This window comes from Lonchura striata, chromosome 2 (genome assembly GCF_050655825.1).
Source record: "Lonchura striata isolate lonStrDom1 chromosome 2, ASM5065582v1, whole genome shotgun sequence".
Lineage (NCBI taxonomy): Eukaryota > Metazoa > Chordata > Aves > Passeriformes > Estrildidae > Lonchura > Lonchura striata.
In genome coordinates this window covers 122,928,542-122,952,225 of record NC_140704.1, presented here as the reverse complement: position 1 = coordinate 122,952,225, position 23,684 = coordinate 122,928,542, and the positions used below count along the sequence as shown (strand labels likewise).

General features: G+C 38.2%; 1 protein-coding gene across 1 annotated transcript in view; it reads left to right on the top strand.

Moving 5' to 3' along the window:
* The window catches only part of CPA6 (carboxypeptidase A6), an 86,281-nt gene extending 68,669 nt beyond the window's left edge, over positions 1–17,612 (top strand). The window contains exons 8-12 of the mRNA XM_031503736.3: positions 4,802–4,912; positions 5,155–5,245; positions 9,805–10,007; positions 15,004–15,088; positions 16,391–17,612. Of these exons, the coding sequence (XP_031359596.3) occupies positions 4,802–4,912; positions 5,155–5,245; positions 9,805–10,007; positions 15,004–15,088; positions 16,391–16,578 (678 nt within the window). The 3' untranslated portion in view covers positions 16,579–17,612. The remainder of the gene's footprint in view (positions 1–4,801; positions 4,913–5,154; positions 5,246–9,804; positions 10,008–15,003; positions 15,089–16,390) is intronic.
* Positions 17,613–23,684: the final 6,072 nt, after the last annotated feature.

Genomic DNA, 23,684 nt, shown 5'->3' with positions numbered 1-23,684 from the left:
ACCTCAATATGTACTACCATGGAGCAACACAATTAAGATGTAAAATTCAATAATTACATTTTTCAGAGGCCTATATCTTGGTGGGCACTAATTTAATACAATCACTAGTAAAGAAATTGGTGTTGCTCCTTTCAAAGCATTCACAGTGCTCCAGAATAACTCAGACCTTTTTTCCCCAGATTGGCAGTCCTTTATTGTTTGGCATCTAAGATGTTTTTCTTCTTTCCTTTTGTACCATCTCTCTGAGTGGAACCAAGAGGTTGTCTCTCCATAGACTAAGGTCTATGTAATTATGCATCTTCTTTCCCACAAGATCCTGCCCTTGCTTGAGTGGTCCCAGCCTTGCACAGGATTCCTGGAATGGCTGTTTGTTTTTCTAATATGTCAATTCCATCATCATCCCATCCCACCATCTCTTCTGCTTCAGCATCTTTTCCATTTGCATCCTTAAAGACTACACAGTCAAGTCTTTGGAATTCTGCAGATCCTTCTTGCCAGACTCTTTTTATGGGTGTTGAGGAGTAGTTGCAGCACACTCCTCTTTCTAAGTTGTTTCTGGGTTCCTTCTGTGCTAAATGCCTTTAAAGAGGAAGGAAGATTTTGTTTTGTACTAAACAAAAAAGATAAATCAGACACGGTTTAAGCTTCATCCTTGAAAATCTGACCCTTTGTTTTAAGCCATTTGTTTTTAAATACTTGGCTGTATCTTAGTCTTAATAATGGGCTTACTACTCTGCTTGTGATTTGAATGCCAAAGCAGGACAGTAGCAGTAAAAGGGAAACCAGAGATAAAAAGCTGTACTGTTTCCAAGAGCAGAGACAGAGCTAATTACTAACTTGCCAAACTGATAAGTTGGCAATGAAGGCCTGAATGGCAGATCATGGTGTCAGTCCGCTAAAGTGTAACACATGCAGATAAAAGTAAAATATTGTGTATTACTGTCAGAAAAGATGTTTTAACTGATATCTTAATAATGGCACGGAAGAGTTAATCCTTTTTTGCCAGAAGCAGTTTTGTGCAATTTCTGGCAGAGCAGTAAATGGAGTCAGTTCTTTGGGCTAAAATAGTAACTGTTAATTCAGTATGATTGTTTAATTCAAAAATCAGAAAGAGCAAAAGCTGATTGTTACCTTAAATTTAATAATAATTAATTATGATCTAGCAAATACTTATTAAGCTCAATTGCGATTTCAGAGTTTCTCCCAACCCTATCTCCTTGCTTTGTCCTTCTTACTCAATCCCCTGATTTTATAAAAAGCCTAACTGCATCCTAAATCCATTTTACACTCTTGCCTTTATTGCCTTGGCAGTTTACAGTATAGCTCTTTTGTTTACTTCATCCCCTAAATTAAATTTCCTGTGGACCGTATCCTCAGCCAGCCTAAGCCGGCGTAGCTCTATCAGCAGCCATCACTCAGCTGATGCTGATGCAGATGCTCGAGCCCCGTCCTATTAATCACTGGTGCTTTCCCCACCCCCGGCAGATTGCCTGCACGGTGTTGGCAGCGTTCCTCCATCATCTGTTCGCTCACTAATAACACGATTCAGCGTTCATTGGGCTGGGCTGGCTCTCTGCACATTCGGCAGCAAAGCTGCTATTGATCGCATGATGGGGAAGCAGAATCAGCCCATATTCTGAGAGCTCTCTGCAAACTACGATGCAGTTAATTCACTGATGGTTTCTATTCGCCTTGCTCATGTCACAGCAGAGAGAAAACATTTCAGCGCTGCCGGGCCGCGTAGGGGAGGTGGTTCCCATGACCAGTGTTGGGAGGACGGGGCTCGATCATCTGGATCAAGTTGTGAGCTTTGCTCCAGCAAGGACACACCTTGGCAACTCTAAGGCTCGTTGCCAAAGATTATACTGTCAAATTACACATGTCAAATAAAAATACCAGATAAAAGCAGTACAAAAGACGAAGTATTTTCAGCAGAAAAAGTGAATATGATCTCACACTATCTGCTTGCTTTCAAAGAAGAAAGCCACTCTAGATCCACTATATTTTTAATGAAATACTACTCTAAGAGGGTAACAAAGTTATTTAAAAAACCCATATATTCTTTAAAGAACAGAATTGAATGAGGTATGTGGCTCTAAACCAACATTAAGATTTGCAATTTTGAGGCTTATTACTGGGGACTATAATGCTTTCCAAAGTCTCTTCCAGTATTTTGTCAATGACAAAAGGCATTAAAATAACATAGAGTCACTATGAAACTTGGCATTTTGCTGCCTATATTTTGTTTAGGTTTTTAAATGGTGGTGCTTTCACCTAGCAAGGAAAATATATTCTTTACAGGATTTAAAACATATTGTATATTAAAAAGTCTTAATTCAAATATTTTAATTATGCCACTTTTTTGCAAATTTTGAAAGGTTCTAAAAAATATGAAAAATTCATTCATGCAATTTTAAGCAGTGTATTACCTTACATTAATTAATTATCTGTAGTTATTTTAAGGAGATTATTTAAAAAGTGTTTTAAAGAGTTTAGTCTTACAGCATTGCAGTTTAAAACATAGTATATAGCCCAGTGTAACAAAATGCACAATTACCAATGTAACTGGCAGCAAAGAGAATGGCATAAAAAATGCATCTGCAAACACATATGCTTATTTCATTGTCACTGGTATGAAAGTACCCACCATGGGTACACAACCTGAGCTTAATTTGTTAATACTGTCTAAAAATAGAAAAGCAGTGAAAAATCAAGGAAGTGGTGTGTGGTGCTTTATTTCCACCTCAGCTAAACTACTTCTTCCTACTACTGCTTCTGAAATAAGCAAGATAAAAATGTTCATTTTCTTTAACTCACATTTTGGAGCATGGGTTGGTTCTGTTTCCAGCTGTAAGAACAGTTTTACTAGTTTAACATCCATACTTGTCACATAGACTCTTAATCCTGTCCAGATTTAAGTGCAGGGCCAGCCTAATGCACACAGTAACCCTGTTTACTTCAATATGTGTCCTCTGCATGTGGAATCACAATAACACACAGTCCTTATTTTCATGGTCATTGATTTTGAGTAACCGTTGATTTGAGAAATCAATGTTTTGACAAAACTAATTTTTTTGCAGTTCCCTAAACGCCTTTATTTTTTAATCCAAATATATTTGAAAACTTGGCTTTTTAATACAAGTAAATCAAATTTAAATGTAAGACCAGCTATTAATTTTTGGGGAATTTCTGGCAAATGGACCAGAGAACCCATGACCTCCTCGCTGGCTGGCGCTTTCTCCTGGGCAGTCCATCAAGATTCCCCTCAAAAGCACACTATCATTCTCTTCTCCCCTCTGAACACCTCTTTCAGGATCGCATCCTAAGGTGCGAGTGCCACACCACCCTGTCCCATTTCATTCTGTGCTTTGCCTTGCCTTCTATTTCTCACTGTCCCCTCCTCTTGCCTGGCTGGAGCAGAGGAGCTCAGTGTGGGGTGGCACTGGGTGACTTGGCTTTTCACAAGGATTATGTGCTGCTTTGGATCTGACAGTGAGGCTGAAGGACTTGCACGTGCAGAGCACTTCGGGAAAGTGAGATGAAGGTGGGTAAGGAGAAAGTGCTGCACAACAGAGGGGAGGTTAATGAACCACATAGAAAAAGTATTTAGAAGTCCCGCTAATCCCCTCAGTAAAGAAAAAATATGTCATACTCCTCCATGAGTAAATTTCAGCCCCAGACATGTCCAAATGTATGGTTATTTCTTACAGATATTCCACACAAAGCATTCATCAGTTCCCATGGCAGCTTCAGTAATTCAAACAGCTGCATCGTCAAGAGCCCTGAATTATTGAATTCCTGTACTTCACACTGCTCCCAAGCATTTGTCAATTGAAAAACATTTAGCTTAGTTTATTTCAGAGCAAATGTTTCCCTTTGCTCCCCAAACACATGCTACTCTTCAGATCTGAAGGGCCAGAAATACTGCAGAGCAGAAGGCTGTAATCACAGTAGCAGGAGGAGAGCAGCCAGGCTCAGGCATCCCTCTGAACCCAGCATCAGTTTGATATGCCTTCCACCTGCCACATGAAGCACTGGATTCCTTATAAAATCAAGACTTAAATTTTGAAGGATGTTAATTTGATGCCCAGCTATGTCAAGGGACAGTATTTGCAAGAGAATGTGGAGTATAAGCTTCCTGGAACTGGTAAAGGAGCATCTGGGGCACTAGCAAATAGAACTTTTGAGGAGCCTCTGGTTTTGCTGCATTTTTCTAAGATGCAGAATGGATAAAAACCAAAAAACTTTCCCTATCTAGACTTCTTTTACTAACCTATATACACTAAAGGTTCTCCAAAAATAGAGAGGTGTCTAAATTGTAAAGGAATAAACTGCCTGTCTTGATAATTGAATACAAACAAAAGCTGTGTTATTAATGTGAGCCTTAAATGCTACAAGACCTTATAAAATCACCTAGAGGAAACATCAGGATTCCACTGTCTTGCAGGAACTAAACTCATTTCTTCAGTTAAGAATCTATTCCACTGACTTTTAGCACTTACTTCAAGAAAAACTTTGCATGTATTTTCTTCTCTGTAAAATGAGTTGTATTTTCTTGAGTATTGAAAGCAACTGAGAAGCAGAGAGACTAAAGCCTTTAGAACACATGTTCACACACTGTCTTAATCACGTTTACAGTAAGATGTCAGCATTTCGGGCACAGCTAGAAGGATGTCTGTGCTGCCATGAGAGCAGACCTCTGTACTGCCAAATGCCTCATGACTGTCATAGGCCATCACAACACTTAATTAGGAAATTATTTTTATTATGGAAATTATTTTATTTGGCTTTTCTGCTTTAGGCTCTTCAGACATACCAGACTGATCCTGACATGAGAAAGATGCTAACTCAGCTGTATTTCTATATCATGCCTGTATTTAATGTGGATGGATATCATTTCAGCTGGACAAATGTAAGTAATGGCAGTAGTATTATTCAAAAAATTATTCAGACAATAAAGATCAAATGGTTATTACATTATTCAAAGGTGACTCTGCAAAAATCTCATCCATCACTTTGTGCCTTGGAATTAAATTATTCCACTTAAAACAGAATACTGAATATGTTTACCAGGGTTGATTAGTTATGTGTACAAATAGACTTTTGCCAAACTAGAGTAATATTACTTTTTAAATATTTTGTAATTTTTGCTAGGATCGATTTTGGAGAAAAACAAGATCAAAGAACATGAGGTTTCACTGTCATGGTGTTGATGCTAATCGCAACTGGAAAGTGAAATGGTGTGGTAAGTATGGAGATACTTTGGTATTCCAGTTCAGATTACCCTGTATTTAATTATCCAACAGAGGTAATTATCCAAGTAGGTTAGATCACATCTGTTGTGAAGTGTTCTCTTTGCTGTAGTTGAAGTTGAAGATTTTTTTCCCGTAAAGCCATAAGCCAAGGCTCAAATCTTCCTACTAACTTCTAAAAAAATAGAAGTTCTCAACCTTGGAAAAACAGACCTTATCATAAGTAAAAACTTGTCATGGAAAATGTGGCAAAGTTTTTTAAATCACACATACAGCTATTCTGCATTTTGGCAATCATATAAATAATTTGAAGCATAACACTGAGAATCAACTATGACTTTTCAAGATTTACCTAAGTGAAGAATCAAGAAACATTTCAAGCTTCATTTTATTCAATTTGAAATTTCTCTGAAATTATTCTAGCTTTGGAAATGTCAAACTTACTTTCCTGGCCTCAGTGTTATTAAGGCCATTATTATCAGTGAGTTAATAAAGAAAGAAAGTGCTTCTAAATGCATGGAGATACAGTTTTAAACTCCCAGCACTTCTGTAAGTACTTCATAAAAATTGGCCTGAATTGTGCATAGAGAATGCAGCGGTAATGAAGTAACTGCCAGAAGATTTGGAATGGATACACCAAGAAAAACGGGTATTTTCTTAAATCTTACCTGAAGATAATTCACACAGGGGTAAGCAGCCCCTAAAGGTTCTAGAGTAAGGAAGTAAGAACACTTAAATACAGCAATATATACCTGCTGACCTGCTTTCCCATTGCAAGGAACTTCCTTCAGCTCTCTGTGCAGCTGTTGTCTCAGCCAGCATTAGTCCAACTTCCTTATTTACATTACAGACTTATAAAGACAAGAATTTGTGTTTGTGTAGTGCAAGGGCTCTGCCTTCACCCATCCCTCTTCCACTGAAGTCTCTAGATATTTCCACAAAACTCTGATTGTGTGCAGTAGGGGTGAGCACTGTACAGTCTGGCTTGAAACAGCTGGATTCTTTAAGTAGGGCTTTGAGAATTGTAAGGATAAAAGTGAATGTGGACAGATGCATACATTCAATCCAGTATGGACCTGTGAAATTTGCTTCAAATTGTTTTCAACTCTACCCACTCTAAGGAGAGGACTGAGACAGAAGCATTTACAGAAAGCCTGTGTTAGTTGAGAAATCTTTACAGAAGACAGGCCCAGGGCTGCTATGACAATCTTTAAGGCAATTTTATGCTGCAAAAATAATGTAAAAATGAACCAGTCCTGCATCACTATTACAACTGTTTAAGTGTGTAAGCCACAACTGCAGGTATTTTTTGCAGATTTTATTTTTTTTTTTTTTTTTTTTACTGTTCAGAAAATAGCCATTGGCATAACTGGAATGATCAGTACTCTTATAGTGTGTTGAGAGATGTATGTTAGGTACCTATCAGTGCAAAATTAATACTCAGTGCATATTCTTTCCAATTCTAATTGATTTTTCTTTGGTTCCTGCTCCCTAGCCACTGTGTTAAAACACATTTTTTATTCAGTCCTAAAAATGTTTGCTTAGTTTTCATTCAAAAAACTATTTTTTCCTAGGCTTAGTGAAACTGTAACAATACTCACATGTGTTTGTGTTTTAATCCCCTACTTGTTGCATTTCTCCCCTGCACTGACATGAACGACAGGTTCCCACCCCAAGTTTAAAAAATAAAAATTCTTTCAAGTCTGCTTCTCATCCCAAAAAGCACATGCTCAGCTTCCTGCTTTGGACCCCAAAGTCTGCCTGATTGTCTATTTTAATGGAGAATAAAAAGATCTTTCATGAACTGGGCTGACTGGTACTCACATGACCCTAACTAGTCACCTGGTTTTCTCTGATATTAGATGAGTCAGAGAAGAATCTGGATCATATCACACTTTGAGGCATGTGTGATCATGGTGTGTTTAACATTTAAAACTGCATGTGCTTGTAAAAACCTTTTCATTCAGTCCCGTTGCACTTAAAAGTTTTCAGACAGGCTTGAACTTCACGGTGGGGCTTCCAGGCAGGTGTGCAGTGGCAGACTCTGGCCTCAGCAAAGCCACCAAATGCTATCAGCAGTGAGCTAGGCAGTTCTGATAACACAGTATCCCATCTGCTTTCTTCTTCCTTTCTAGTATAGGACTTTGATGTAAGCTTTATGACTCTCTAGGGACCAAGCAAAGGGCCATATCACTGCTAGGTCTCATGTTGCAGCAACCTGTACTTAAACAGTGCACACAAATTGCACACAGACCCATGTGAATACTGGCAGCAAGAACTCTGGGTAGAAATGCTGCTTGCAATGCACATAGATGTGCAATAACTAGTACAATGGTTTAATGATAGTGAAATAATAGCTACTTTTAAGCAAATAATCAGGCACTTAGAATTAATTTAAGTCATAGGGCAAATTTAGTTAAAGTGCATCCAAATCCCCAGGAGAGCAACAGTAGGAGTTAAAATTTCCAGCACATCCCAATTTCCAGTGCACCCCAGTACCCACTGAGGACAGTATCCCATACTGGCAGAAGTAGCTGCAAGGAAGTTTGAAAATCATGCTCCAGCTCATTCATCCTCTCAGTCTTCCTTCTGTACCAGAGCACTGGTTTCATCAGTCTTGGCACACATTTTCTTTGTTCATTGGGTCTCATGATGGATGTTAGAGGATACTTGTCTTCCCCCAGTATGCTATCAGGTACAAAAACAAGGCAGCATGGTAACATTTTACACAATTCCATTTGTTTCTCATGACTTAGAAATATCACAGGAATTTGTACACACTGCATCAACTCTTTTTTCATTATTGAGTTACTTTAAAAGAACTTCCAGTATAAAAATTGAGCATATCCTTACATTATCCAAGGTCACCATGGAAATCCTCTTTTTATCACCAGCCAGTTTCTCTTAAGGTAAAGCATTAACTACATCTGGGATGGCACATGGCTTATCATAATAAGCTGAACAGTTTAGAGAGCTTTTCCCCTTCCCTGGAAGTCTCTAAACTGAGCCATATTTTACCATTGGGTCATTTTACCATTAGCTTGTAGGGATCCGTTGTTTATTAACAGTGTTATCCATTGCCATTATTCAGTGTACAACACTGAAACAGGAGATGAAGTATCCATTAAAAAAAAAAAAAAGGCAAATGCTCTGGAGACTGTTCAATAGCCGTCCTGCAGCTATATTATCTGATAAGAAATCGAGGCAGAGTGCTCTTGGGATTTGGATGACTTGGTGGCCATCTGTTCTGCATGGAGAAGACCATCTGCCCTCTCTATAACCCTTCCATATTCACTGCAATCCAAGCACCTTTGAAGTACCTTTAAAATCCCCACCAATGGCTATTGAATTGTTACCTCAATTTTCGTCTTACAGATGAAACTGCAGCATGAAATTCTTCCACTTCTATTTTTTTTTTTTTTTGGCATTAAGTTGATTGCATAACCCTGTTTTAGTTGATATCATTATGCCTTCTAATACACAGCTCTTTTCTCATTAATTGAAGGTGGCAGTACTTACTATACAAAGGAAAGCTAATAGAGCACTGTTGCTGTATGTCCCTGATGGCTCCAGGGAAGTTTGCAAACCAACTATTATTATTATGCAGGTCAATGTAAAATGTGTGGTATTTTGAAATTGCAGCAGACACAAGAGCAGAGTAGATTTGCATAAATATTGTTCTTTCAGGCCCAGGCCCTAAGCTGTAAATGAGATGATGGCTTAGATTCAGAATTGCTAAATTATAAAGGAGATACCACCACATCTCCTTTTCTAAGTTTCATCTTTCAGTACCTCATGGCATATTATATGTAGCTTACTCTTGTGCAGCTTGCTGCCACCTGAGCAGGTTGACACAAAGGTATCCTCAAAACTGAACCCCTGCCCCAAATCTGAAGCAAAGTTAGGCCCTGTGCAAATGGAGGTGATTTCTATTTTAGCTGACTAGGCTGTCATCCCATGTGTTTCTTCTTTTTTTTTTTTTTTCCCATGAGATTTGTAGGGGTGAAAATAGGCAGTAGTCAGGAGCTATTATCATATTTTTAAGAGAATCTGTGTTTAGGTTGTCTACCTACCATTGTAACCACCACTTGTTATAGGTAATAGATAATACATTATCTGGTCATAGGTAATACATTAAAAGCTGTAAAAGGCTAGATTTATCCTGGGAGTGACTAATGAAAGAGGTATAGCTCTCTGATTTCAAATAGACCAACTGAAACCCATCAATAGTTTTAATACTGCACTGCTGATGCTAAAAGCCAGGAAGAAAATACAATGAATTCTGGTGCTCCTTTTTCAGTTGGAAAGAATGTATCCTCTGGGGAGAATCCCAAGTAGTTGGCCGACTGGGGGCTTGGTGTGTCTATGAGATGAAAAGCAGATTGCTGCACTGAGGTCCTCCAGGCTCATGCCCATCAGGCACAAGAAAGCAATTGAATTTGTTTATTGCTTCTCACACTTTTGCACATCGGCCAATAGAGGTTGAGCCAGGAGCCGACCCTTGGTATTTCTCTGTGATTGTTCACCACCAACTTTCTCTTTCAACTTCTAGATGAAGGTGCTTCACTACATCCATGTGATGACACTTACTGTGGTCCTTTTCCCGAGTCTGAGCCTGAAGTAAAGGCTGTTGCTCACTTTCTTCGCAAACACAGGAAACAAATAAAAGCCTATTTGTCCTTCCATGCATATGCACAGATGCTGCTGTACCCTTATTCCTACAAATATGCAACCATTCCAAACTTCAACTGTGTGGTAAGTACATTAAAACTTGGAGAATGTGCTCCTCTGTATATTTTTGGTACATTTTGTCTTGAGAGGAGACTTGTTTCTTCAGTACTTTGCACATATATAATGAGCAGTATTTATTCTGGATCCACTTGCAATCACATTTCTGGTTATATAACCTTCACTCACCATGAGACAGTGGTAATTTGATTAAAATGGTAACATGCCTTTCATCCATCAGTCCCTTTAAATTACTTTATATGATAAATTCCTAATTTTAATTACAGTTATTATCATTTTATTTAATTAACTGTAATGGGAATAATGTAGTTAGGTCTGTGGGCATCTAGCTGAAATTCTGTCTCTCCATGCTCAGAACTTAAAAACTAGGAGCATATAGAAGATCACCTTCAATGTTATGAACAAAATAAAATTGAAACTGTTTATCAATTCAAGGAGGAGTCTCTTAGATTTCACCAAAATTAAAGCTTCAATTACACTATCTATCATTCAGGTCAGACATAATGTTTTTTACCCTTTCAGACAAGCGGGTAATTAAAACCAGAAGCTTCTCTATATTAGAAAAATAAATTCAAAATAGTACACTTTTTGATGTAAGCCTATTGATTCACAGAATAGTACATTTCATTTATTCCACGCTCATCCAAATGCAGAGCTATTCCCTCTGTTTGCAGTCTCAGGTCTGTTTTAGCCAGCCTCCTGTTCATAAAATCTCCCTTATGGCTTATTCTCTGAGAGACACATGGCTAAGCTTTGCTCTCTGTTTCCTCCTGCTCACAGACCCACATTTCATCAGCCAGTTGCAAGCCTCTTTCTTTCACCCTCAGTCCTGAGTAAAATTACATTTTCCATTTATCTCCCATTTTGACCTTGAAAGTTGCAGTGACTTTTAACTTGCTGGTTTAAGCTAGTTTTCTCCAAAGGAGCTTAACTGCACCTTAGATTTATCCTGTGCAGAATAAATGATGCTGTCAGTCCCTGGGGCTTCACTGAAATTTCACTCAGCTGTTCCCTCAGGAGGCTGAGCAAACTAAACTCTCTTTCTGAGTTTATTTCTGTTCAGACACTTAATTTCAGTAGCTATTAAACATTCTTCTGTCTGATGCCATTCCTGTGAAACAGAGCAAACTAGAAGTTAACTAAGCAGCCAGAGGAGCTAAAAATATGACACTTGTGGGGACTGACCACCAAACCCTGCAATGACTGTGGATATTTTTATTTTTATTCTACCTTCGCATTCTTTTGGGGAATGACAAGGAGAAAGGAGCTCCCCAAGTGAATTGATGATTATTTAGTTAGCAAAAAAACAGACTGGGAATTTAAAATCAGAGGTTCTCATTGCTTTGAAGATCCCTGGGTGCAAGTATATATATTTTTTAAGAACAAACAACAGAGAAGAAGGTAAATACATAGTGTTAAGAAGAATCAGCAACTTCTCTGCAAGTATATGATTATTGGTATGTGTCTATAATGTCCAGAGTAATACAAGGCAATAGCAGATGCTATAGATGGGAAATTCATTGTAAGGAGAAGGAAGATTTATCTGAGAGTTTTCACATACACCAGTATATTTTGTTGTTCTTGTTGCTTAAGGGATAACTCCATTCTGAGATGGAGTGTAACTGCCCCTCAACTCGTACACATTCTGCTTTTCCACCCATTGCTTTTAGACCAAAGGATCCCAATTTTTGATGTTTAGAAGGTGTTCCTCAAATTTGCAAGGTTTCTCATGAGAGGGAGTAGGGCACAGACCTAAAGGAACAAAAAAGGACAGTATTTTAAACAGCTCCCATGGACAAATGAAAGTCAAATACCAATTCTAAATATCTTGTCAGTATTTGAACTTCATTCTTCTTTTCATTATGGTTGGTCAAAAACAAGAGAGATGTTGAAATAGAAAACTGAAGTAATTTCCTGTTATTTATAAAACTAATTATAGAGATCATTGTAAAAATTAAGGGAATACTTGTTGGTTATTTATTTGTGCAATTTAATATTTGCCTACAGCCAAAGGCTCCATCACCTAGTGGCTCATAAATGTATATTTTTTTAAATTTCAAGTCACAAAAATGATGACTTAGGCTGAGGTTTCATATTCTCCAGTTCTCTTGGAAATTGTAGTGAGCTGGAAAGTGATAGATCTCTGTTTCCTGACACTGATGGAACAAGCATTGTTGGTCTGTGTGGGCGGTGTGCAGTGGAAAACAGTAAGACCCCACATGCATAGCAGATAAATAGCTTTTGGTGCTAACAGTGGGCTATGATTAATTTTGAGCAGAAGAAAGGCTGTTTCTGTCTGGGTCAGATCATTCTAGTGAGCTGTCAGTTACCATTTCAATTAAAGTGTTCAATTATTCAGAGCTGCTTTGAAACTGGAGAGCTGTGTACTGATCACAACATGCATATTCTGTTCTAATTTAGGCACAACTCGCTTATTAACACTCTCCTGAAATTCTGTTCTTTTAAGATGCTTAAAATGAAAGTACTCTTTTAGGTTAAGAAAAAAAATCACCAGAAACACACATCCATCTCAAGAGTTTTAAATTTCACCTGATTTTCATATTCTTTCTTCCTGTGCTGTCATTTGCCTTAGTGTTTGCAGTGAAATTATATGGCATGACTGAGTTTGTGTACATCTTTACAAAAACCTGGTAATTTTATGTGGCATTTTCTCCTTGAGGCTGTTCAAAGACTGGTTGCCTGGATTTATTCAGGATCCAGCCTGCACAGTATGATGCAGTTGAGAACTGGCCCTTTTTGGGACACATGGGTCTAACAATGGAAGCCAGCTACATTCCTCAAGGCTAAGAGCTTCAAGTTGACAGTGCCCAGGGATGCATGCCCACATGGTGAACATGGACTTGGGGTGTTCCTGGTATGACCTCCAGATAGTTTCTGCCTTTGCACAGAACTCATTACTGTTGTGCTGATTTTAAGTGGGCATTGCCAAACTATTTCTTTGAAATATTTCAACAGGATTATCTGTTGTCTCATTGCTGTAGAATGCATAACTCATGCACAGGGAGTCCTCTTGTTTGTGGCTATGTTCCACTTGCCTTGGTGCATTTATCAGGACTTAATTCCCCAGCCTGCTCAGCTCTCCCAGCTGAGCCCTGTCCCCTGTTCCCTTGGCATCAGGACTCATCAGGCCATCCCAGCTCCTCAGCAATACCCTGGGATGGTAAGCACAGCTGCTTGCAAATTTTGGTTGAGCAACAGTCTCTTATTTGGGACAGTGCAGGAAGCCCACAACAGCTCCTGGCTGCAGCTGGAGTTCCCTTTTTCCAGGCCCTGTGCAGCCACAGCCACCACAGTGACCTCACATTGCCACCCTGCCACCCTCACAGGGTCCAGTAACTGCAACCCCATCGTGGCCCTTGCATGTCACAACTCAGGAATCAAAGCATCTGGAGCAAGAGTGCCAAGGGACAGCACTTCTCCCTTCAGGACAGGCCCTTCTCATCTTTGGTGTTAGGGTGAAACAGAGGTTACCCCTTACACTGGCTGGCAACCATGTCCCAGCCCTGCAGAAGTTCCAGTAACACTGAATTAAGTGGTCCTTGTCTCTGCACACTCTCCAGTGTAGGTGGCAAGAAGTCAAACTGAAAAAGGCAGAGTCTCCAGCACTATCATCCTTCTTCTAAACAGACAAAAATTCTTATTGTGCCTAACAAGTTTTTGTAATGGAGTAAAAATGTGCTCTTTCATTTGCTAAGAGGTGTTACTGTGTAAAATAAACTCTCCAAAGACCTCCTGCACACCAGGAAGTGAAAATAAACTTATTTTTGTTTCTGGAATAACATTTAAAGCAGTTTTCTCTGGCCTGTCTATTTGGACAGACAAAGCCTGCATGGGTCAGACCAAGAATTAAGTCAGAATCCCAACTTCTGAAGAAGGCAAACAAGTGGAAGGTTAGGAAAAACATATAAATAGAAAGGCAAGTAGAGTGCAATCCTTCCCCAGTGTATTCATTTAGTGCCTGATGAGTAACAAGGTAAGGCCTGAGTCCATGAAAACTTGCATAAACCAAACAAACCTTCTGTTCAAGGAAATAAAACAACCATTTCAGCTTCATGCAGTGGTTCAAAGTCCAGAGTTTCTAGCTCCAAAGATAATAATTTCTTGTTCTCTATGGAGAGATGACTGTTTTTTCCCAGCCTTCATTGTATATTTGCCAACATCCTTTTCTTTGGGGTAATATTCCTTTTCCTTTTGACTATGTGCATCCTTTCTGTGTGTTTTGATGCACTATCCATATACATAATTCTCAGAATTTTCCATGGGCCAGGCCTTTTGCACAGTTTCATAGGATGAACTGTGAGCTCCTTAAACAGACTTTCAGCCCCAAGCTGCTGCAATGTAGGCACTGATTTTCCCTCTACAGGACTGAAATTCCATTTCTGAAATAGTGGAAAGAGCTCTCCAAGACTACATCATCAGGCCCCAGAGAAAGTTAGACCAGCAGTGAACATTTTCCTGCTGATCATATATTCAGGATTGGAACTTGTCTCCTTCCTTCTTCCCACTCTGATCACTAAACAACTGTGAGTGTCAACAAGACATCATTTCTCCTTCACAAGCCCAGCAGAGACAGGGTTTAGTGAACTGGGAAATTCAGGTTCAGAAAATGCATGCATGTCTTTTAAACTGCATAAAAAAGAGATTATTTAATCTCATGGTCTTTAGGTGTCATCTAAATTTGTCATGTTGCTAAATTGACACAAATACACCTATAATTACAAATACTTAATGTCTGATCATTCATGGTGCAGTGAGCTCTTCTATGCCATGAAAATACCAAACCAAGTTTTTCATGGAATTGCTGTCATTAAAAATAAATAATGCATTTATCCTTTACAATCATTTTAACTTAGCTGTCATGGACTCGTGGAACACAGCATTGTGCGAGAGGTCAGTGATCCATTGACTCAGGTTCCAATCACAATACAGTATTTATTTCAAAGTCTAATTTATGTATTTGATTTTTTTTCCTCCTCCCCAGGAATCAGCAGCCTATAATGCTGTTAATGCTCTTCAGTCAGCCTATGGTGTAAGATACAGATATGGCCCTGCATCCAGCACTTTGTGTAAGTTTACCTCTGCAGGTTTGTGAATTTGACCTTCCTACAGTAAGGAGAAAACCCTTATTATAACAAAGAATGCAAACACTATTTAAAATTAACTTTGTTCCAGTTTTGGATTGTGAGGAAGGTAGAAGAAAGTTTTGCAACTGATTCAGTCAGTTGATTGCAGTAAGATTAACTCAATTGATGCAATAAAAGAGATTAAAATGCAAACCAACAAATAAAATATTCATACCATATAAAACTGTGGGGTTTTTTTTAAAGGAAAAACTAAGGTATTATAAATCATATCTTTATCAGATACTGCAAATGCACTACTAAGTTGTAACCGCACTTGTCAGGCAAGCTCTCTGTAGAGAGGTAAAAGAAAGAAGTTCAAAGGGTTTTAACAAGACACTTTTTTTCTTTACTGAAACCTTGAGGTCTAAATGCTGTGGTTAATGATAACAGACATTGAAAAAAGTGAAAAGCTAAAGACTTTCCACAAGTAACCTGCATCTCCTCTGCCATTGCTGTGTTTCAGCTACAGTTACACTTATCATGGGCCAACATCTCACAGCATAGTCATCATCTTGTGCTCATTACACTGCAGTCAGTCCTGTGCCAAAGGAAAAGCAGTGTGAATTGATGCTAGAATTTCACAGATTATAGCAGGCCACATGAGAGATTTATCTGTATAAAAAAGTGTATCTTAGATAATCAACATATGGAGATAATGAAAGCATAAGCAGCACACTTCCTCAGGAAGGTTTGTTAGTGTTAGACATCACCTATGCAAATGCTCTCACGCTGGGGGAAATGGTGAGAAAGACAAGTGAAAATAATTTTTAAAGCATTTTAAAAAGAAGATGGCAGATTACTTAATCAACTTTCCCCCTCCTCACTGCAAATGAATTGCCTAAAAAACCCAATTTAAAGCTAGAAGCATGCAGAGCTCTCCAGTCCAGCTGGGAGATTTTTGAGGAAAGAAAGCTTCAGGCTGTGTTCACATGGAGACAGGAGCATTTTGAGGCTTTATTCTAGGTATTCACTTTCATTAAAGTTTTGCTTTACACAAAACAGTTATAATATTTTTTCCTATGAAAATGAAGGGACTAATCCATGTTGTGCTGAGCACATTTCACCAGGTGCTGAGTGTTCATGCTATTCTCTGAAGGGTGTTCAGAAATGAGGGCAAGCAACAGTTGGAGCTGCAAGAACACTCACTGAGTCCCAGAGACAAAAAGCCACAAGAACCCTCTGGTGATTTCAGCACACCCTGCATTTAACATTTTTTTAATGCTTTCTCTGAATTTCCTCTTTCAGATGTGAGTTCTGGCAGCTCTATGGACTGGGCCTACAAAAATGGCATCCCATATGCATTTGCATTTGAGCTGCGTGACACTGGCCATTTTGGATTTTTGCTTCCTGAAATGCTGATCAAACCAACCTGCACAGAGACCATGCTTGCAGTTAAAAATATAACTCTTCACTTGCTGAAGAAATGCCATTGAGATGGATTTCTAGGAGCTGGAAGTAAACATTTTACTCCTAGTGATGATGCCTTTCAGTGTGTTCAGTTGCCATTCTAAGTTTGGCCACTTCAGAATTCTAGAAGCTAATGGGAAATGTGATATTGTTTCTGCCAAATCAACTGAGTGGAAAATGAAAAAAAAAAAAAAAATCATTCAATATCTGCTCTTCTAAAGTCCATAAGGCTGATGTACTTAGTCACCAGTTTAGTGCAGAATAGTTTCATCCTTTTGCAGTAAAACTTTAATTCAGTGATTTCCATGAGGCTGGTCCTAAAATAAAGTGTCACTTCCAGGCAGCTCTGGACCTTATGCCTTTCCCTAATATGAAGACCTCCCAGGGGTCTCTCGAACCAAGGGATAAAGTTTACATTCATGTAAATGTACCCTGTGACCCATCACAGGACTGTATCTACAGCAAGAAATGCCTTATAGTGGTAGCTGGCTGCACTGCAAGTGGCAGTGTGGCTTCCTTCTGCATGTATTCATGCATACATACATACATATATGCACTTTTGTGATTTTTTTAAAATTCATATTATGCAATAATTTGAACCAAGCTTTCTTTTAACTATTCAGAGAAATCTACTTTCAAATGTATATAATTGGAGTGGACTCAAAGTCAACATATTGTCTTTGAAAATGCAACTTTCTTAGTGATGTGTAAGAATTATAATGAAATACTATTGAGATAGACAATGTTCTGCTTTATGGAGAGACAAAGCAACTTGCCATTATTTGGAACTTGAAGCTGGCAGTGCATCTGGGCTCTTCTGTAGACAGTGACTGCCCGTTTCCACCAGCCAAGGATTTAGCCTTAAACTGTAATTAACTGATGTTTTATTTATCGATATTCTTGCAGTGAGTTCTGTGGCTCTTTGGCTATGTGGCTCTTCTTCCTGGAAGCTGTATTGCTTTGCATGTTTTAAAGGAATTAATAAATTTTTAATGGATTCTTAAGTGAGACAGAGGTGAAGGTAGAAGCCTTACAGCTGAAATAAAGTGAATAAGCACCATGTTTGAAAGAATAATGAAAGCACAAAGAAGATAACATATTGAGGGATTTTAAAATAATAATTTTTTTATCTTATTATATCTGCATTAGCATATAATTTACTTAATGATTTATGAATTTAATCTTATGCCACTACATATTAACTAAAACATATTATTTAATAAAATGGTCAAAGACTTTTGAAGTATTCTTCATATTTTACTTAAGTGTTAAAACTTTAGTTCAAGTACATAACAATTTTACCTATCTTTATAACATTTGTGACACTAAGGATGGGGAATTTTGAAAAAAAACCTAAGTCCTCTTTAAATAAGCATTTGAACTTAGCAAATGGGCAATCTTTATAAGCCTTATAAGGGAAGTACTGTATTTAATTAAGAATATCATTGTTTTCAGGACTGCAAAAGGCAATCAGTGAACAAAGATGACAGAATTGCATTCTATTTGTCTAACGTTTTGTTAATAAATGTGTTTATTTTACACAAGTTTCTGAAGGCTTATTCAGATTTGTTTGTCTTGTTTGAGTAACGTAAGTTTCTGTTCTGATTTATTAAATGTCTAAGGGACAGAAGCCCTCAAAACAGTAATTTCCGATTGCTTATAACCATAACCATTAAATATTTTGAAGACAGCAATAACTGTCTTTTGCTATGCACAGATTCCTGGACAATGGCCTTGATAGCAGTATAAATGTTACTCTGAATTTAGGTAACAAGATTGAACTTAATACAAAGACATAAGAGACTGAAGAAGAGAATGAATGAGGGATGTCTAACTAGCATGAGGCAAATTTACCTCTGAATTGCTACACTACAAGCATGGACCAGGAGCAGCCAGATTCTTACGTGATGGTTTGAAGTTCACCATGTGAAATATTTCAGCTTTATCTTCATACCATTAGAACTCCACTGGTAATGAAAAGTAATTGAACTCTTGGAACAAGAAAAGGAAACAAACAAATATCTTCCTTTAGGTACCAAAAGGACCTAACATTTTAGACCTAGCTGACCTTCTTGGACAGGAATAACTGCAAGTATTCTTAGATTTATTAATTCTTATTCTTAAGGAGCTTTGACATTTAGAAGTACTTGACAGCAAACCCCTTCCATAAATAAAGCTACACACTAGTATATGGATGGACTCTGCTTGAATACTATGTATAACATGCAACTGAGAACTCTGAGCTGAGTTTTTAAGACCTGTGCAGGGTAATTTAATGCCCCATAGCTGTAAATAAATGTGAACAGTCTCTGAGCCCTTTAATTTCAGGGTCATTAAAGCTGGTGGAAAGACAGTCACTAGGAAAAAACAAACTCTGTTTCCTGAATTAAATTTTTGTAAGATAATTTTTCAGCAAAAGTGATTCTAAACGGAGTTGTTTACCCTAAGGAAAAAAATGACAACCAGCTATTTGGATATGAAATCATATAGCTTTTGTGACTTATAAATGTCACTTCTCAAGAATAGCTCTTCTTTATTTCTATAATTGCTTGCTTCTCTTCTCTTTGTACTTTTCAGCAAATTTTATTCAGTACAGGAAGGACAACAGAATTGAAAGCTGCTTTTGAGAAAAGTGGATTTATTGTATGATCATAGGTACAGTTTATCATACAACACAATAAAAACTACATGAACAGCAAAACACTGTTTAGTAATCCAGTAAAAATCACATATAGAGTGCTTACGTGAAATCCAGATGTTACACTTCCATTGATTATTGATAGAATAATTACAACTATTCTGTAACTTGGAAAACAACATTCTTCATTTTTTAAAATAACTTTTAATTCTAATAAACAAACCTCTGAGATTAATTAATAGGAAGGAAACAAGTCCATGCCTCTTCAAGTCACCCTTCCCAAATTGAAGTGTCACAAATTACATTAAATTATCATTCATAAGTTGATAAAAAAATGCCTTTAGAGGTCAAAAGAGTATTGAGTTTTGCTGCAAACCTTGAATAAAGACCACTGCTGATGGGTGAAGCTCCTAGTGTATTTTCCAGAAGTTGCTTCAGAAAGGTCAGTGTATCCTGTCACTTATAACACATAAAGCCTATGGAAAACTGCAATTCTTTTCTGAGAACAGCAATACACTTTCTGAAGTATGAATTGGAAGAGTCCAAATGACCTTGAATGCCAACATGCATTTATATGCAGAGCCAGTCTGCTTGTCTATAGGAAACAGCATTGCACAGATTGAGCCACCTACTCAAGGAGTGCAAAAAATATCCATTGATGGACAAGACTGTGTCTAATTCTTAAGGTTGGGAAGAAAGCTTTGTATTTCCTATGAAAAATAAGTTAATATTCAACTGCTCCAGTTTCTTTCTGTTGAACAATTCCTTCACTTTTTATATTTATACATTCATTTTAATGGCGATTAAAGAATAAGATACTTGGTAGCATGGGCAGGGTAATAAGTACTTTTGTAAGCACTTTGACTTTTCCTTTTGTTGTGCAAAACTACTACATCATTTCCATAGTTCACTGTTTTGTTACAGTCACATTCAGTCTCACTCATGTGTTTGTGGTTTTGAATTCTATGCCTAAAAGGCACATACTACCATCTTCAAGCAGTTCTTCAGTGATAGTAAAACACCAGAACAGTATCTCAGATGAACAGAGATACAACTATCGCTCTGCTGTAGAAAACACAATGAGAACATAAATTTAAATAAATTACAGGAAAAAAAATTAAATATAAACCCTGTGGCATTAGAATTACTTCCTAAAAATATTTTCAAATGCTCACAACACAAAATAATTTTTAAATTTGTTGGAAATATAAAAGTCTTCTGTCCACAGAAGAATGTAGATTATTTGCATGTGCTTAATGGATGCCTGACTCTCATAATTATTCAGGATACAAGAGAGCTGCCTTCTGAATGACTGCATGGATAGATTTTCCAGCCCTGTCAGCACCACCAAGTACTGACACTGTTGGTGGGTCTATCTTGGAGGAACTCCAGAGTAGTTTTCACTTTTCTTGGCTGAACGTGCCTGTCACCCCAAGCATGTTGTGCTGGTCGAGCAGCTTGTCAGAAATTCACAGCCTTAAGCTGCTCCTGGTGTCAAAGGGTCCTGCCTTAACAACAAGGTCTTCTGTTAACATCTGCAAGTTTGGGAACTAGCAGTGAGCTAACATGATTCTCCTTAGAAAACGGTGTTTGGGGCAAAGACATTGAGAACTGGGAAATCTTTAGTCCCTGAATGCTTGTCCTTGCCTGACAGGCAGGAGCAGTCAGTCATACAGAGTCTCAGGTCTCTCCACTTGCAAGGTGGAGGTCCTTTCAAGCCCTCTTGTGAGAGACCACGTCAAGCACAGCAGGGCTTGCCTTCAGATTCAGACAACAGGTAATGCACTCATAAATAACAGATTCAAATGTTAATTTAAAAAATCTGCCACTTTGCCATGCATACTTTGCCTGTGACAAGGAAAATCCATCCATTGCCATAAAAATGTGGGGTAATATATTCCATCAGTCCTGTCTGCTCTGAAAATCCAGCCACTTTAACACTGCTTAGCCTTTTTGAAAAAGACATGTGGCAGAATATACATAACAATGAAATATTTCAAACTACCCCCAGGCTTGTAGGAGCATAGACTTTATATAAAATAATAGGTAACAGCTTCTGAAATAAATATTGTGGTATGACTGGGAGCAGGTGTTTTAGTCTTTTTTGCTGACTATGATGTGCTAGGCTATTCCTCTGCACACCAGGACAGATCAATACTGGGAGGAGTGTCTATTTTTAACCACTTAATGACTTTTTTCCAATTCTGAGCAGAATATCAAGTTAGGACTGAAAATACACATACACACAAAAGAGTTTGATAAAGTTGTATATTAAAAACAGGATTTTCAATTTTCTTGAAAGTAATGCAGCTGTTAAAAGCACAGCCATAGTTTTCAGGTGGCTTATTGTTTTCAGCATGTCATAACTGAAAAAAAAACATTTATAGTAGCCTTGAAAGCTGAGCAGAGATGACTGATCTACTTACTGTTTAATTTCCCTTGTTTCATTTTGCTTTGTTCTAGATTGAGAAAATCTGTTGATTGGGCTGAATTGATGGAGTGCAGTCAAAAAGCTGAGTGTAAAGGATTTTTCTGTGCCTAATGAGCTAGAAATAGCTACTTAAGAAAAAGTAGCTTTGTCTATTTTAAGTTCCTTACACAGACTAATTGCTTTATGCTGCTTGAATTAAATTATCACATTCACTGAGATGGTTTGGGAAGATCTATTGTTATTTTGTTGTGAGCCAGCCAGTTTTCTAAGGGTTAAAATAGTGACATGCCTAATGTTGTAGGAGAACCAGAGCTGCTCTTTGCTTTTGATGGCACAGAATCTGTACTTGAGCCTTCTCTAACAGAACAAATTTGCTCTATCATGCTACATGCACTTCCATTTTTCTCTCTCCATTTCAAAAAAGGAATCTTTAATGTGGGTAAGATAAGGGGTTTTTTTGGTCTTAAGCTACTATTTTGAATGCTGTCTGCTGGTGATGACTTCAGGCTATAAAAGACCCTGACTTTTGGTACTAAATTTAAAACATGAACCTGTTAATATGTGTGAACTTCCCCACACACCTACACAGAGCCATTCACACACAAACACTTTGTCTGCACAATGTGTACTGTGTGATGGTTTATGCAATGGGGTAGCTGCAATTCTTGGCAAGCACAGGGCTGCTGATGGCAGGTAGCATGTGTTCAGCATGTCTCCTCTGCCTGCTGGAAGCACACACAAGTTCAGCTCGTCTGGCCAGTTCCCTAAAAGCCGTTTGACACCATCTCACTGCTGCAACACAGGAAGTTCTCACTTCTGCTGCAGTGTGTCTCTGTGGGTTACCTGCCACTACTGCCACACTGCTGACATCTACAAGCTCCCCTGATGGCACACTTTGTGTGCTGCACCCTACAGAGCTCAGAGGTCAGGTTTTGCTTAGGAACATTAGGGCAGAGACTGTAAGACTGTGGCCCCCTATTCCAAATGTAGATTGCATCCCAGAAAGCTTGTTACCTTGTGTGCAATGAAGGAAGTCCTATAGCACTGCCCAAAGTGAACAAAGGGTTGTTGAGATTGTGCCAGCAAAGTCTGGAAGTGTTAAGGAAAACACTGAAGAGCCTACAGGCTTGTACTAACTGCCACCAGGATTTTTAAAACTGATTCAACCCATGAACGATTCTTCTGTACATTAACCATTTGCAGGAATACATTTTAAAAATAGTAACTTAAGACCAAAAAAACCCTTATCTTACCCACATTAAAGATTTTCTTTTGAAGGTTTTGTATTTCTTTTAAGGAGGTTTCTTTTTTGAGAAATAAAGTCTCTTGAGAGAAGCTGAGGTAGAAATAATATGAAGCTGCTGTCATGCTGAAGGCTGTTTAGAGAGCCAATGGATGCAGCCCACTACCTGTCAAATATACACTTCTCAGCACTGCAGATAATAAGTGCAACCTTCAGCAGAGGCCTCAGCAGAGACCTCGCTGCAAACATATCTGAAGACCAGGATATTCCTCAGACAGCAGTTTTGATGCAGACTGGCTAATGAATGTTGGGAAGCTCTTCTACAACACTCTCCTCCAGAGCTGAGAGTAGAACATCACAGCTGTCAGGACTGCACTTTTCAAAAAAACATTAGTCAGTGTCAGAGTTTTAATGGAGAAAGGAAGGTCCCCATTCATTTCACGCTCCTCTGCACAGCACCAGGGAAAGGCTCCTTTGCTGCGGTGCCTGGCTGCAGATCCACTGGCACCCAGCCCATCAGAAACAGGGTTATTTGAAACCCAGATGGAATCACTGTCTTGTTTTTCTTTAGCCTTTATAAAAAACATAAACAACCCTGTGGTGCTACCTGAATATGCACAAGAAAAACTCTCTCCCGTTTAGGTGTCTGTTGAAGGTCATACAAAAAAGCTAATTGCTTAAAAATTCCTATTTAGATTCAGCAATTTCCATTCTGTTGAAAACTAACGGTTTTTATATACATGAGGGAAAAAATAATCCCAGAAGACAAATGATTAATTGAAAGTTTTATCCAAAACTATACCAAGTACAGTATGTATCA